This window comes from Crocodylus porosus, unplaced genomic scaffold (genome assembly GCF_001723895.1).
Source record: "Crocodylus porosus isolate Cpor-Errol unplaced genomic scaffold, CroPor_comp1, whole genome shotgun sequence".
Lineage (NCBI taxonomy): Eukaryota > Metazoa > Chordata > Crocodylia > Crocodylidae > Crocodylus > Crocodylus porosus.
This window is the reverse complement of record NW_017728910.1, coordinates 19,469,932-19,485,744: the sequence shown is the minus strand read 5'-3', so window position 1 is coordinate 19,485,744 and position 15,813 is coordinate 19,469,932. Positions and strand designations below refer to the sequence as shown.

Genomic DNA, 15,813 nt, shown 5'->3' with positions numbered 1-15,813 from the left:
CAAAGACCCACATAGACACCACAGAAGGAAGATTCTGATAGACAACAACAGGTATTTTTAAATAGTCCTTTAATAATTCATTATTAATATGAATTGTTCTTTACTAGTAAGAGTACAGTAACAGATCGCTTCAGTTTTCCTTGAAGTACTGGGTACTGAAGGCTGACTAGGAAAATTCATTTTAGTGCAAGAAGGCTTGCTGAAGACAGATCAGCTGAAAGCAGTTTGGTTTTGCTTTGGCAGTGATGTGGGATGACAAACCTCAGGTACCACCAAAGCTGAGCAGAAGGCGCGGTGCAACTGAAACCTGGAAATTGTAGATATTGGTGATAATCAAGGACGCAGGCAGTTTTGGAGATGGGCAATAGGGCTAAAAGCATAGAGCTAGACAGGTCTAGCTTGTTGCCCTGCTATCACACAAGTTCTTCCAGAATATCTTCCGTGCTGTGATGGAGGATAGCTCCCCAACACTTATCCAGTAGAACTGGCTGTTTGGGGGGGTTATTTTTATGCCTTCCTAATTAAAAAACATAATAGCATCTTCACAGAGCTAAAACAAGGAGGGTCATTTGGAAGTGATACTACAGAGCCAGCCTTACTTTCAGGATTGTGAAGTAGCTGACTTGTTTTTAGTGCAGGACCTTAAATATATCTCACTGCTCTCAGCCACCAAACAAGGAGCAGGAAAAGGGGGTATTACTTGAGTTAGCAGGGGCCACTCGGCTCAAAGCTGGTTTGTCCATGCACGGCTGACGGGAAAGGGAATTGCCTGCATACATTAAGACTATGTCTATTCAATAAACATGCATTCAATAAACTGGTGCCGAGGGTTTTAGCTGTGCTGCTTCAGGCAGGCTGTCTCAAACCAAAAGCAATGTAACCACTGCTCTGTGGTGCTGCAGACAGGCTAGTTAGCACAGCTGAGTGACAGCACCAATTAGCCTGTCCTAAACTAATTAGCATGGATACAGCTACATGGGTTCTGCTCTGTAAAGCTGCCTGCCTGGAATGGGGCAGTATGTTCCAGCATGCCAGTACTAGCTACTGTGTTTCCAGTACAGAGGAGTGGATCTCAACCTTTGTCGACTCCAGGCACCCACTCATTGGACTCGAGGCACCCCTTGAACTTGTATGAATTGAGCTTCAAAAACTAACTTATGTGTTAAAGTGCTAACCTCCCTGCAGAAGAGCCAGGCAGTGGGGACAAGAGATGAGCCAGGCAGGAATGTGTCTGCATCTATCTCCTTATGTCCTCACACATGGCATTCTCCTTGCACCGCATGGCACCCAGGGTGAAAAATCTCTGGTAAAGATATAGCCCTAGAGATGTATACAGTTGGGGAAATAGGTATGTATACCCCCAACTTAGCAAAAGCACTTCAGTTCATCTGTGAAGGAGGGTATAGGCTATAGAAGTCATCCACAAGACTACACAGCCCCTAAGTGGCTTCAGCTGTGCATGGCCAGCAGACTCCCAGCTATATAGAGCCAGTAGCCAAATCTCTGCACAGAGGATGGGCTGAAGCAGATACAGCGGCTGTTTCAGGTGGCTTCACTGGTAACCACTGAGCAGCACCACTGGCGTTGTATGCCTTGTCCCTAAGGTTTTGAGAAAGACAAAGGGCCTGAACATGAATGTGGTGAGTGGGGGGGAAGTGGAGCTACCATAGAAAAGAGAGAACACGTGTAAGAGGGTAGAAATGTAGTAAGAAATTGATGGAAAGGAAGAGATTCAGCAAAGTATGGAGGGGAAATAAGCCCAACAGGAGTGAGCGGTTATGGACAGGAGAGAGGCAATGGCAGGTACCTCAAGGTGCGGTACTGCAGAAGGGGGTGGGAGGAGTTGCCCATCTACTAATCCATCTCCAGAGGCCTCCAGCAAGGTGCTGGTTTGTAGGGTAGTGCAGTTCTTGACTGTATACCCCACTCAGAGGTACAGGCACGGAGAAGGGGTTGATTCAAATGCAGTCGGGACAATAGGTGTTTCTCTGGAAATCATGGTGTATTTTCCTTGCGTATTGATAAGTGTCCCTGTGCCTTTGACAGCACTGAAAGAACACATGGGGAAGCTGGTGCATCTTGATACGGGAGGAGAACACACAGGGATTAACACTGCAACAGCATGAGGCAGGACGTACAGGGGAGCAGGCAAAACATAGCCAGAGAATGACAGCTGGGTTATCTGGATTCTGGAGCTGACGCTCTGTGAGAGCTTCAGCAAGTCGCAGCTTCCTTCGGCCTTAAATTTGCAAAGGGTGCAAAGGCAGAGGAGAAATAATGCTCATCCCTCCTTTGTGATACCTCTGGCTGCAAAGCCTCAGGGGTGCAGGTATTCTGTTATCGGCACCTTTTGTTGCGCAAGTCGTTATTTGTGTAAATTGAGAAAAAGCTAAAAATTATTATTGAGACTGCAGTGAGCCGAGCTGCAATCGGAAACAGCCGTTCTGCGCAGACACTGCTGCCTCTCTCAGCCAAAGCTCAGATATTTGGGGGTTGGGGCCTGGGAACAGGCATCGGATCCAAAGTGCTAGTGATTCTTTAGCTTATCTTGATCCCACCCTTTCTGCTTCTCCTTCTTGTTCCTCTCCCATTTCTCCCAGAGTGACTCATCCCAGCTGCCGTCACTAGGTCCAAGATTTGAGCCTTTCCTCTCTGGTGCATAGTTCATGCCATTTAATAAACATCTTCCCAGCCACTCAGCCTGACTTGTGTTGATCCCTTTGCTTTCAGAGTCATTGCAGAAAGTTATCCTAGGTGGGGTAGGGGAAGCTGGGGCCAGCGTTGCACTGACCTCAGCAGCTTTACCTGGGGTCCTGGGGGCATCCCGGGACTGTACCTGCAGCGCTCCTGCCGGGCAGAGCCTGGCTAGCAGCTGCAGCACAGCTCCAGGAGGCCCAGCTCTGCTTTTCAGCAGCACACTCTGCCCATGCTTGCACTGCTCCCGTTTTTTTTTTGTTTTGACCCCTGGATATCTGGGGGTCAAAAAACCCACAGGGGTGAGGAAAAAAACTGGAGAGGTGCATGCACAGGCAGCTCACCCTTGCAACACAGAGAACACTTGTGTGTGCAGTATGCAGCACTGCAGATGTGCTCGTCTGGACACGCCCATTATGACTACTGATGACTTCCCAATTGATCTGTTCCACCCCGTTGTTGAGTTCGCTCAAATCCTATTGGCCTCATACTTTGCAGAAACATACCTTAATGTATGTATTCCAATACTGGGCAAGGGCTGAATTATGGTGCCCTTACTCATTTTCAGTAGTTTCACTGGAATTCATGGGAATAAGTCTACTCACCAAGTGAGGGGCTCACTTCTTGTTGATACCTATAACTTGCAGTATCTTCACTGGCCACCCTTTCTCAGCAGACAGGCAAACACTGTCTTTTTGCATCCAAAACTTAAGATATGTGTTTGTTATGTTCTCTCCACACCACCAACAGACTATTTTTACATCTACCTACAGCTAAACTGATGTTTCAAACACACACACATGCACATTTTTATATATATATATGAAAATGCAATATATATTGCATTTTCATAAGATCAGCCAAGACACAAGGTTTGTAAAGATACTTTTTTCTCTTTGGAAGAAATATATAGCCTCAGGTACAAAAATATTGCATGCAACTGTATTCACAAATGAACTTACTGAACTATTACCCAAAGCATGTGAGATACTATTTGAATGTAAATTACAGATTGCATGAATAAGACCCAAATATAGGGTTTTTAACTGCTAATTTCTGTTATCCCATCTTGCGTGGGATTTTAAAAAGCACTCAGCATTTGCCAAGTCTTACATTGAGCATTTTATTATCGATCTTTATTGGAGCAGAGAGACCAATGCTGAGTGCTTCTGAAACGCCTACCTTTAAAGATTCTTTTGTGCTGTCGATTTCATAATTGCTTTAATGCTTAATTAGCTGGCAAATCCTTGGTGTAGTTTCCCAGGCATGTTTTTGGAATTACTGTTAATGACACGTGTTTAAATGACAAAAAAAAGAAAGGTTGTGCTCAGTTTTCAGCTTCCCAAAAACGGGTAGTTTGGCTATTCAAATCTTGGATTTTCTTAGGCAGCTTAGGACTCTGCCAGAATCTAAGATGTTGAGAACTGCCTCTCAGAAGACTACTTTCATCCTGACCTGTTCTTATTGCAACCTATTTTTTTTTTTAAATGTGTCCACCAGTTCTGCAAGGCCAGTGGGTGGGTACGCCGTGTAAGACCTGCACCATGCATTTGGGGGGCCGGAGTGTCTGCAGCTCTAGCTGACTTCAGTTGGAGCTGTGGGTACTCAGCCTTGCTGAAACCGGACAAGGAGCTGAGCCTTCAGAAATCACAGACAGAAAGTTGGAGGCTGAGTGACAGCACTGATTAGTTCATTGGGTGATTGCTATCAGAGTACACAGGCATCCCCCGCACAGAAGCCTGGCAACCTTGGTACAGGTGGGAAGCAGAGGGCTCAGTCCAGCCCCCCTGGAAGCCAGTGAGAATCAGATCACCCCACAAGTTGGTCATGCAGCTCTCTCATATGTGGATCTGATCTGAGGCCCATCAGTTATTCACCATGAAATAGCTTACATGACTAGTGACCTTGCCATATCTGAGTAGTTGACAAAGGGATTCAGTCAACTGTGCTGTTAGCTGTTTCGCAGCATTTTGTACAGGCAGCTTCTGTAAGAACCGTGTATGGGATATGAGCATTGAGTAGTCCACATTCAAAATGCACTGCACAGAAATGAATGAAGATTCTCATGAATACAGGATACGGTATTACCATAAAATCTCTTGCTTTGAGCCATCCCCCCCGCTTTACTCTCAGCTTCATTAAAATGGTTAAAACAAAATAATGGGGAAAGAGAGAGATGCTCATTCTGAAAAAAATTCCAGCTGGTTAACACTGGTCAGACGAGGAATAACATGCCAAGAGGGCACATAATAGCATTCAAAAGAAGAGAAGTTACAGGCCTGACCACACAAGGCAATAGCTGCTGGAAGTGGAATAGTGAAAGAGAGATGGAAGTGAAAAGGAAGAGAGTATGCTCCAACCCTGTCAATGATTTCATATCAATGGCTCCACTGAGCAAAGTGGCACAGTCAAGGCCCTCAACATTATTTGATCTCTTCCCCCATTTGCAGAATGTCATCTACACTGGCTGAAACAAAAGCTTAAGTTGACAGCCTTTTTATTATCAGTACTCTACTGTAAATTTAGAAAGATCAAAATGTTTATAAATATATTTTATATATCTGAGCATAACATAGCTAAAATATATATCTGTATCTATATATAGACAGAGTTTTGAAAGGCATCCTATGAGACTTCTTCCAGTGCTGTAAACTGTTTGAAAACCCTTGTGATCTTAAACCAGTTTATGGCTTTATTTTTAAGCCAACATATGGGAAATGGAAAAGAGTTTATAGGGTCCATTTGTTCTTACACCCAGGCAACCACAGTAACATCACAGTGGCCCTTTTCCTGCTAAGGACTTAAATACAAAGGACTTTATATTATGGCAGCGTTAGAGCGATGTTGTAGCTGTGATGGGCCAGGAAGTATGCAAGAGGTAAGGATTTGTGTGGGTATTTTTTATTGGATCAACTGTATAGTTGGGATAAAGTTAGCCAAGCTTTTGAATGCAAAGCTTTCTTCTTCCGGTCTTATGCTTTGCATTTGTGGTCTAATTTTATCCCAACTATACAGTTGGTCCAATAAAAGATACCACCCACAAAAATCCTCACCTCTCCTTTCCTTTCCATACTGATCAGTCCCTGAAGTTAAGCATGTGTACAAGTCCTAGCAAAATGAGGGTCTAAGGATGCAAAGGTGGGAATCAGGCCAGTGTAGCGACATATTTGAATATTTACACTGTTTCACGGGATCAGCCAGACCCCGAAGGAGCTCATAATAGGTAACTTTGCCTCTGTATACTCAGTGCATTATTAGCTGTGTATAATATTAAGAACACAGATTTGTAGTTTACTGATGCTTCAACTTGATGTTTCCCTACACTGCTCTTGAAAATAAAGTACTTCCTTAAGAATGAACTCTCTTGCCTATCAACATGTTTAATTTATGAAGCTGATAGATGACAATCTGCAGAGCATCACAGTGAATGTAGTATTTTTGTACTGTACTGGAAGCATGCCTTCCTGTGATTTCCCCCCCCCCCCACATATTAAATTGTATTTATTTATCTGTATTTATAAACTGTGCAATTTTTAAACAAGTTTGAAGATGAACTTTGTTTGTGGCTTCAAGCATCTGCTAGATCTCTTGTGGAGCTGAAAGTAGGTTTTGGTTATGATTCTTTAAAACAAAGAAGGAAGCTACTTATCAAAGTGGATTAATAAAGATACAGTTTTTTTAATCTGAGATTTTCATTCCTAAAGACAGCAGAGCTGTTTTAATTAAACCAAGAAATGGGTTTCTGCTCATCAATGGATTTTGCAGTCTATCGGAAATGCTTTCAATAATCATTGAACCAGCCCCTATATGATTAGGGGGGAAAAACAAAATCAAATGCACAAATGCTTTGAAACATACTGGTAAAACCATTCATACTTACAGCGGGGGTTGCAATCACTGTTGAGAGAAAGAGAGAGACTGGGATCCTTCTTGCACTTCTTGCGGTATAAGTCCATTACACCCAGGGAGTTTTATGACCACTCGAAGTGAGATGAGAACAGGACTCTCTTTAGCAAATAATTAGAGGTCAGAGCCTCAGCTGGTGTAAAGTGTCATAGCTCCACTACAGTCAACAGAGGCAGGCCAATTTGCAACCACTCAGTCTGCCCTGAGGAAGTTCCTGTTCCTTTGGAAACGAAGGTGTATTTCAATATTCTCTGAATTTCTTCTAAGAATCACAAAAGTGGTATCTATAGACATTTCAAAAGAATTAGGACTATTGCAACCCACTTTCTAAATGAAAGAGGTAGGGCTTTAGTGATTACCAACCATCCAGGAGGTGGGTTCCAATATAGTCAAAAGAAACCGATCAAACTGGATCCTAGAATGCAGGGCCAGGGAACTCAGACTGGAGAAACCTGTTCCTTTAAATGATCCCCCCCAAAAAGACAAAAAGCTAAAAAGCCACCACTCTAGGGTTAACTGGATTGCATCATTAATGAATATGGAGAAGCCCCTTTAGGGAGCTTTCCCTTGTCATTTTACACCGTAACCTGCTCAGTACATCAGAGTACAGAGAACCCTGTGATCCCAAGGTGCGACCCAAAGAGAACTTGACCCCACTTCGGAAGTTCTTGCTCAGTTTATCTTCTATCCCAACGAAAGAAAACTCCTAGGGAGCCTTAGGATTTGATCTTCAGGGCTAGGGACAGAAATTACACACGAACCTGTAGAAGCGATTGGCAACTGGTTCAAATCCGTAACACAGCGGAAGCTCAGTGCACATAAACCCCTTTCAAAATGGCTGAAACTGATTTAAGACAAACCTGGATGGATGTAGTATCAGACTTAGCTGATTTAAGTTAAATCAGTTAATTGAACTTGTGCCCCAGATCCCCTCCAGATTCAAGTCAACTTGTATTCCCCCAGCCTCCCAGGATGCTTTGCACCTCTCCCGCAAGTCCCGCCCCCTGGCAGGGTGGGCAGGCTAGCCTTAGCCCAGGGGCAGGCAATTATTTTGGGCAGATGGCTGCTTACTGAGTATTAGCAAGCCATCGAGGGCCGCATGACAGGCAGCCCAGGGCAGATTAATATTAATTTTCTAAATTTTTTAGGGGCCCCGCAGGCCAGACAGAATGGCCTGGAGAGCTGCATCTAGCCCCCAGGCCACTTTTTGCCCACCCCTGCCTTAACCCAAGCTGTCTGCTCCAGCTGAGTAGGGAGGTGTGCTTTAGTACCCTCCAGCTTCTGGCCTGGGTCACTGAAGACATGGCTGCATTTCTGGAATCAAAAGTGAATGTCTGTTCACTTCATGATCAGTTCAGTCTCGGCAGCTTAGACTAACCTGCAAAGACTGAATCAATTCAGCCTCAGGCTTTTAGGCCGGGTGGAAAGGGAAAATGATTAGTGGAGCCGTTCTGATACCAAATGAAGCTCGCCAAGATGCATCATCCTCGCACCACTTTTACATAACATGGTGAACGCTCAAGTGAGACAAGAAGAGGTAAAAAGGTGCAAAATAAGGAGGTAAACAGGAACAAAATGTCAGGGGGGGGAACTGAAGTGCGCAACTAATGCATGGAGAAAAAAAGGCAAAATTTGGATGAGTCACATGGTAGAGAGAACTCAGGCCAGGTGCCCTAGTCATTCAAGCAGACTGTCCAGAACAACAGACAGGGATGCTCAACCCCAGTCCATGGGCCAAATCCAGCCAGTAGAGCCATGGCATCTGGCCTGTGGAGCTCCCCACAGGTTGGGAAATGTGGTGGTGTGGGAACAGTGGCACTAATACTGCCACTCCTCCTCTGTTGACCAATCCTTAAGCCCCCCACGGCCAGGCCAGGTGGGGCTACACCTCCCTCCCCCCGCTGTGCCCACTCCACACACTGGTCAGGGCCACCAGCCAGATCCACCATACGGACAGACAGGGCACTGCCCATCCAGCTTGTGGGGCAAAAAGGTTGAGCGCCACCAGACACAGAGGTTTGGCTTAAAAAACGTGAGGCACGCTGTGTATCCATGTCAAACGAGTTTTCTAAAACACTGTCCCCTAATAAAATGCATTTGTGAAATGCCACCTGAAGTCACATCCTGTAACTTCTTGCAGACACTCTGAAGAGATAGGAGATGTCATTTTAACTGGCTTATTACTGCTGCTACGCAGCACTGGAGATGTGATAACTGCGCTGCCAAAGCAAATCTCTCTTTCATGAGATAAGGCTGCTAAATATATTTATATGCTGTACGGCAGCTATAATAGATTTACTCCCACAGCAGCGCAATCTCCTCCGGCAGCATGGATCAAACGCAGACTGAAACACTGACATCCAAACAACGCAGCGGATTCTTTTCCTTGTCCTACTCCTTTTCTACTCCTGTAGGAAACTCAAACTCATATTTTATTTAGCTTCCTGGGTAAGTCAGTGGTCCTGTCCTTGAATGAATCCCAGTTGCCTACTAGATTTTTGCTCTGCCATCTATTAAATAAATCTGAATCTATGTATTTAAACAATTGTCCCATTGCTAATTGACCTGCAGTTCCCATAGATGTAATAAAAAGACTATTGTAACAAAGGGTTATTGCAACCTTTGTGCAAAAGCCACCCCAAGAGTCTGATTTTTCAAGTGCTCAGCTGGGGGACAGGTTTTCGGAAGTGCTCAGCTCACCAATCTGCTCAGTTATGAAGCTGACTGGGGGTTAGAAAGAAACTTTTTCTAACAGAAGATTATTCTGCCTCATCTGGTTTCCTACATATTGGCGTGCGGTATCTAATATTGGACAGAGACAAGGCGCCGGACTAGGTGACGATCAGACTAGTGCGAGTCCAGTATGGCAGATCCTGTCGGTGATCAAATAGGCCCAAACACTAATGCTGTGCAAGGTTTAGTACATACTATTTGGTGTAGAGCGTATCTAGTTACAACAATTGGTTTGTGTACCGATGGGATGTACCCAAATTCACCAGCCAGCCCCATAACCACTAAATCACACTTTTTCTCAGTCCTGACTGTCACCAAATACAGCGCATTCATTTGAGGGAAGTTGCCCGGTCAGTTCTGTGTAATTAGGGATCCACTGCTCACATCCATGCTCCAATGCGCTATCATGTGCTTTTGTAGGGACAGCTAGATCAGATCCACACTAAGGCCTATCCCCACATCTAGCAGTAAAGTCCCATTAGACCTATGCTGTTTGGGTGGGAGACACCCCAGCAAAACCACTTGTTCTTTGAAGTAAAGCAAATCTAATCTCTCAAATGGATTGAAGAGGTGAAAACACAAAGCTTAACCTCTAACCCCGTGGAAGGAGTTTATACAAAAATATCAGTATCGCCAATCCCAACTTATCAAAAATCGTGTGTTTGTTTTTAAAACAGTAACAGGTTTCAACTTTGCCCCAATGAACTCGTCTCTGAATCATTGGGGCATACTCACATCATGTTGGCAAGCTTCTCTCAGCAACTGCAAATGCTGGAAATTATTCTTCTTTCATAAAGGAGATTTCCCTAAAACTGCTTAGTTCCAGATACTAGAGTTTTTAAGAACAAACGCCAAATAAAAATAAATTGAGGCAAAGTAACACAGAAAGCTGCTTGGTTAATTCTGCTTGAGACTGTAAAGAGGAGAGCAGCAAAAAGGCAACAGGATGGCCAAGGTGTGAGAATATTTTTTTAATTTAAAACAGCTGCAACAATGTCATTCATCTCTTCTCATCTCAGACAAGTATGCTCCAAAACGTTATCAGTGCTTCAAGCAAACCATTCTCCATGGTGCAAAATAAACCAGTACAAACACTTCCAAGATACAACAGTAAAGCCTCAAAAGATTTGACAGAAATTGACTGAATTTGCTAAGGGGGAGGAGAAGAAAATAAAAAGGCATATCCAGTTATGACATGTTTTGCATAGTCTTTCAATGCACCTGAAGTCAAATAGCAGAGAAAACAAAGAAGACTGCCACCAGGATGGAAAATCAGAGGAACGAGCTGAAGGCCTGTTTCTAAACACTGCAAAGATGACCAGTGCACACCCATGTCCTCAGTTTGCCCTCCTGCATCCCAGTGAAGTTGTCACCGCCTGTGAATCTGGCCCAGTTTAGTTACACCAGTGTAAAGCAGGAGTAACTCTGCTGACTTCAGCAGTATTACGCCAACCTGGAACTGGTATAGCAACAGGAGAATCCAGTTCAAAAAGACTCCTAAGGTAGCCTGAGGGTTTTGATTTTTCTCATATTTTATCTTAATTGTAAGCAACAAGGTAAAGTGATCTAAGAACCCCATTCGACCTCTGCCTTGGAGAGAGGAGATCGTGAACCACACGAGTACCTACAACACTAGAAGTAAAGTGAGATAGGGAAAGAAATATTAAAAGGTTTTTCCTTCTTCCCCCTTCCCCCCAGCTCCTTTATCCCACCCCCAAACCATTGTTCAAAAATGTACAGACAGCTCTAGAAACAAAAAAGGTTGGTTTTTGCCTCTTGGCTCACCCTATTCAAAAGATTAAATAATTTGCCTTCTGACGCTCAGTGAGATTTTCTTCTCACCCATTTGTCTAAAGAAGCTCATGATACAATTAGAAAAACCTTGCAGTGGTAACTGCAATCCAACTGTAACCACAGACACTGACCCTCCCTTCACCAGTTTTCAAGTTGTTCACCAAGGCCCTGATCCAACAAAGCACTTAGGCACATTTGCAGGATCAGCACTTGGAACGGTCCCATTCACATCAGCGAGACCATCTACGTGCTTGGAGATGAGCATGGTTTTACATGGATCTAGCAGGAATACCTCTCGGTTCCACAATCAGGTTTTTGCATTGGGATGTACCAATGCGGCTCTTCTCCTTTGGCTTTATCCTCTTTCACATGGTACACTGATCATCCAAGCAAAGGGTGACAAAAACACACACAAATGGCTGGAAAACTTCCAAGCATTTTCAAACCAACATTTTCAAAAGTCCTTCAGCCTTTTTCCTTTCGTATATCCTGCACTCTTGACCCACTTTTAACTACATGCAAACATGATGAAGAAATCTTGCACTGAAAGGTTTCCAGAAGCTAAAAATGCACCTATGTGGCCAGTTCTTTGTTTTTTCCCCTCCTTTTTAACTTCTCTTTCCCAGATTCTTGCCTGTTGCTGATATGAAAAATATATCACATCCACAGTCTTTCCAGTTCTAGCTATGTATATATACAGGTAAATGGTTTGAGGAAGTTCACATTCTATTCTTATTCCTGGGAGACGTGCCATTTGTCAGTTCGGTGATGAACATGGTAAAGCCTCTATTGTCTGTTACTTAGCTAAGGTCTTTAAATAAAAAGGTTAGCCATGCCAGACCTTGCTGGTTTATAAATAGCCCTTTAAGTTCATGAGGCAGAGGAGGTGGCTGCAGTGTTCCACTTGCTTGAAACATAAATGGGCACAAAAAGGGATCTGTAGGAAAGAAAAAGTACAAATAAAACAGGAAGTTTCCTCCTTTCTTCCCCCCCGCTTTCGGCACAGGCTAGCGCCACTGATCAGTTTGCTGATACAATTTTCAAAATCTGCATTCTCTAATGAAAGGCAAATATCCCAAATATAGTGAGAAGTTGATTTGCTGCCAATTTGTATTTGTCCATGGCCAACTGCTTAATAAACTATGAAGCAGCAAAATTTCACGAGAGCCGCTTGTTAACACAGCAGAACACCATTCTAGGGAGCCTGCAAGGGTGCTAAATAGCAGGAGCTTTCCCAGTGATTGGGCATCATTTCCTCCCTATACCTAGTCTAGCTTTTCAGATCAGGGGCCAGCCCAAAGAACAGGGCCTGTCTAACAACGCTGCTTAATGTACACAAGGTTGTTCTAGTACAGAGAACAGTTTTTCCACAGATGTTAAAAAGCCCTAGTTATAACCACAGTCTTTAATCCAGTGCCCCTTTGGTCGTGTCTAATTCCCTGTATTTTGCTATTACACTTGCAGAATTAGCAGCAGCAAAGATGTAATGACATCTCCTTGCCTCTCCTTCACCCTGCAAGGAGGACTCTTTTGACTGTTCCCATTTACTTTGTGGGATCTGTAGGGTTACAAGAGGCAATTTGCCAACTGTTTCTCAGCAGTAGCAAACGTATGATGAAATAAAGTTTTCGATATCTTAAAAAAGTTGCTTATTCACTGCTGTAATTTTTCCCAAAAATAAAATCTAATAACAATTAAAAAACCCCACACGGCCCATGATTTCAAATAAATTCTTGCCTGCGGTTCAAACCAAAATAAATGATTTTTTTAAAAATAGAAGAAGAAATGGCCACCTCCTTCCTCCAAAACCTTTTCTAAAAGGTGTTCATGGAGGAAATCAGCTTATCAGTGTGTTGGCAAGTTTTGAGAAAGTTCATACATCATTAAGAATCTAAAATGGAAAAAAAAATAAATAAATCAATAAATCAGCTACTTTACCAAGCAATTGCTTCTACCCCTGGATGCAATTTAAATAATTAAACAACCTTTGGCAGCAAACAGAATTACACTGCAAGCATTTTGTTATGGAGCCAGTTTCAGCTGGAGGATCATTGGTACCAGAGCAAAATGCTTTGCAACAGGTAAAAAGGGGCGTTAGCCCTTGTTTAACTAGATCGGAAGGAAACAGGTGCTTGCACATCCAGAGTAGTTTGGACTTAGGTGCTGAACCAGCCTGCATGCTGTTAGCCATTTCCAAACCTGAATCCTGTGGAAGAACTTAAGAAGGCAAGAGGATTTCACGATGATGTAACTCCCCAACTAAAATCAGATACATCCATAAAATCAGATACAACCCACCATTATTATTTGGCATAATCCCTGGTCAGTGCTTTATACAATGACAGCTTTCCCCATACGTCATGGGTCTGTCTTCATTTCAAGCATCAAAAAAGGCAAAAAACAAAATATTCTGAGTCACGACATTCTCATAGATGTATGCTACATTTTTCTCATCGTGATGAAGCATAAGGTCATGCCCGAGGCATGCTCTGCTTTGGAGAATGGCTCCCCCCTCCAACTCAAGATGAGGCAAAGACAAGTCTGATTTCCATAACCTGTCCGGACTCCCCAGTTGAAAGCAGTGGCCAGCTACTACGATAGAAAGACACGTCCCCGCAGATCTTCGCAGGACACAGCTGAGCCATGAGGCAGGAATTGGGCTGTTGTGTTTGATCAGGAAACATTCACATTCTCTGTAAGCTGGCTGCAATCCCACCAGCGATCTGAAGGGTTTTAAATTACCCTTTAACGTATATAAATTTAAAACAACCTACAGTACGTCATCACCCAATAGAAATTTCCCCACTAGCACTGAAGAAGGCATCAAATGACTGGTTTTTTTGTTGTGTTTTGTTTTTAAATAAACTATAAATATCCCATGTTTTCCTTTGCTTTTTGGCAGTCCAAGGTGGAGTGTTTTTTGTTTGTTTGTTTTTAATTTTCTAAACACTTTTTGGCAGATTAAAAAGGCTTATGGCTTCTTAAGGCCAAGTAATGTATTTGAGGCCTAACTTGGTATCCTGTGGTAGAAGTAAATGTAGCCCAGGTCTTTGGGAGGTCGTTCTGAGGCACAGACTTTAAGGTCATTGTAGATCACCCATCTGAAAGGAAAACAGGAAGGTGAGCATCCTTCTGTGATGTCATGTAGTCCCTTGATACAGCGCTGAGACTGTACCAAGCCTTCCCAGATATCTTGGCCAAGAAACTGAGAAGTTAAATGTAAACGACGCAAGGGACAATAAAAACAATGAAAGGACCGAGGAAGCAGTCTTCTTCACAGGTCCACGAATTAAGAAAAGAGGGAGGACACAGGATGGTGAAAATGCAGACCAAACAGCATTCCCCATTGCTGGAGAAAAAGTTAATTTGTATTATGGAAACCCCAACACTACAAATACCCAATACAGTGAGGTTACTGGCATTTCAAGGACAAGAGAGTGGAGCTGGATACAACATATAAGCAAGCTATCCAGAGGCAGTAAGCAGATGAGTTAGTACTTTCCTTCTTTAACCTAAGATGAGCAAAGACCAGATTGAGCTCAACTCACAGAGTGCTCTCTGTACAATTGGAAAGGAAGGGCTATACGTATAACAGATTCCCACTTCCATATCAGTCCAGTAGCCAGACTAGATTAGAGCAACCTCAGCATGGACAAATACGTCAATTAAAAAGAAAACCGCCAAGTTGTCTGTCAGTCAATCTATAGGACAGTCATTATCTTCATGCCACCAAAAGGAACCACAGAAGGGGGTTGTCTGATAACACACACAAGGAATGCATGCCCCAATCTGCAAGGACACACACCATGCAGAAGGTGCCTGTCAGCCAGAAACCAATTCTTCCTTTCCTAAAACCACTTACCTGCCTTCCTTTTTCAGATGACAAACATAGTGACCACTCATCGTGGATGTTCCCATGTGACTGATGAATCCAAAGAGCTCATATCCTGCACAAGAAAAGGAAGATGATCAGTGTCAATCTTTCAATGCAATGGACAGAGCTAATGGACACGTGTCTCTTTTAGCACAGATAAGCTTTGTCATGTCTAATTCACTCTCTGCATCCCAAAACAAACTTATTACGTGATCAACGGACTCCCACATTCATATGTATAACTTGTCTTCTCTGTCAAACAATAACACCACCCAGATAGATACAGGTCTGTGCCCAAAACAGTCTGAATACAGCTTACGCCTATGAGTATGACAAAAGTCAATGAAAGATAAAGTGGCTAGAGTGAAGGTATGGATTTCAGCCCTGTGTCACTCCACCTCGATGCCTCTTTGGCAAAGGCTAGCGGTTCACTCTACACGCAAATCAGCTAACGCTCATGAATGCGAATGGTTGATCCCCTGTAAATCAAATGAAAGGGAGAGTCTACATCCTAGAACAGCCTTTGAAACTCAGTCCATGGCTCGTGGCTTGAACAGCTAATCATCTTCACAGTCCTGAAAATTTTGCAGAAGCCCTTGGATAGGAACAAGTGAAAGTTTCCAGCATAAAATACAGAATGCTATGACCTGGGAGTCCTGGAAGGGCTCTTTTTTAAGATAATTAATGAAAAGACATCTGTGTTTTGCTCCACCTTCGCTTATACAGTGCAGTGTAAATGCCACCAAAGCAAAAAAGAACTGGACCTGGGAACGGTCTGAGCTTTGATGCAAAAATTGAGACCCTTTTCACAA

The 15,813-nt window shown here is 43.4% G+C and overlaps 1 protein-coding gene across 1 annotated transcript in view; it reads right to left on the bottom strand.

Annotated features, from left to right (window-relative positions):
- Positions 1-10,289: 10,289 nt before the first annotated feature.
- The window catches only part of USP13 (ubiquitin specific peptidase 13 (isopeptidase T-3)), a 71,625-nt gene continuing 66,101 nt past the window's right edge, over positions 10,290-15,813 (bottom strand). Inside the window, exons 20-21 of the mRNA XM_019532767.1 lie at positions 14,990-15,074; positions 10,290-14,228 (exon numbers count right to left, since the gene is read on the bottom strand). Coding sequence (XP_019388312.1) covers positions 14,135-14,228; positions 14,990-15,074 — 179 coding nt within the window. The 3' untranslated portion in view covers positions 10,290-14,134. The remainder of the gene's footprint in view (positions 14,229-14,989; positions 15,075-15,813) is intronic.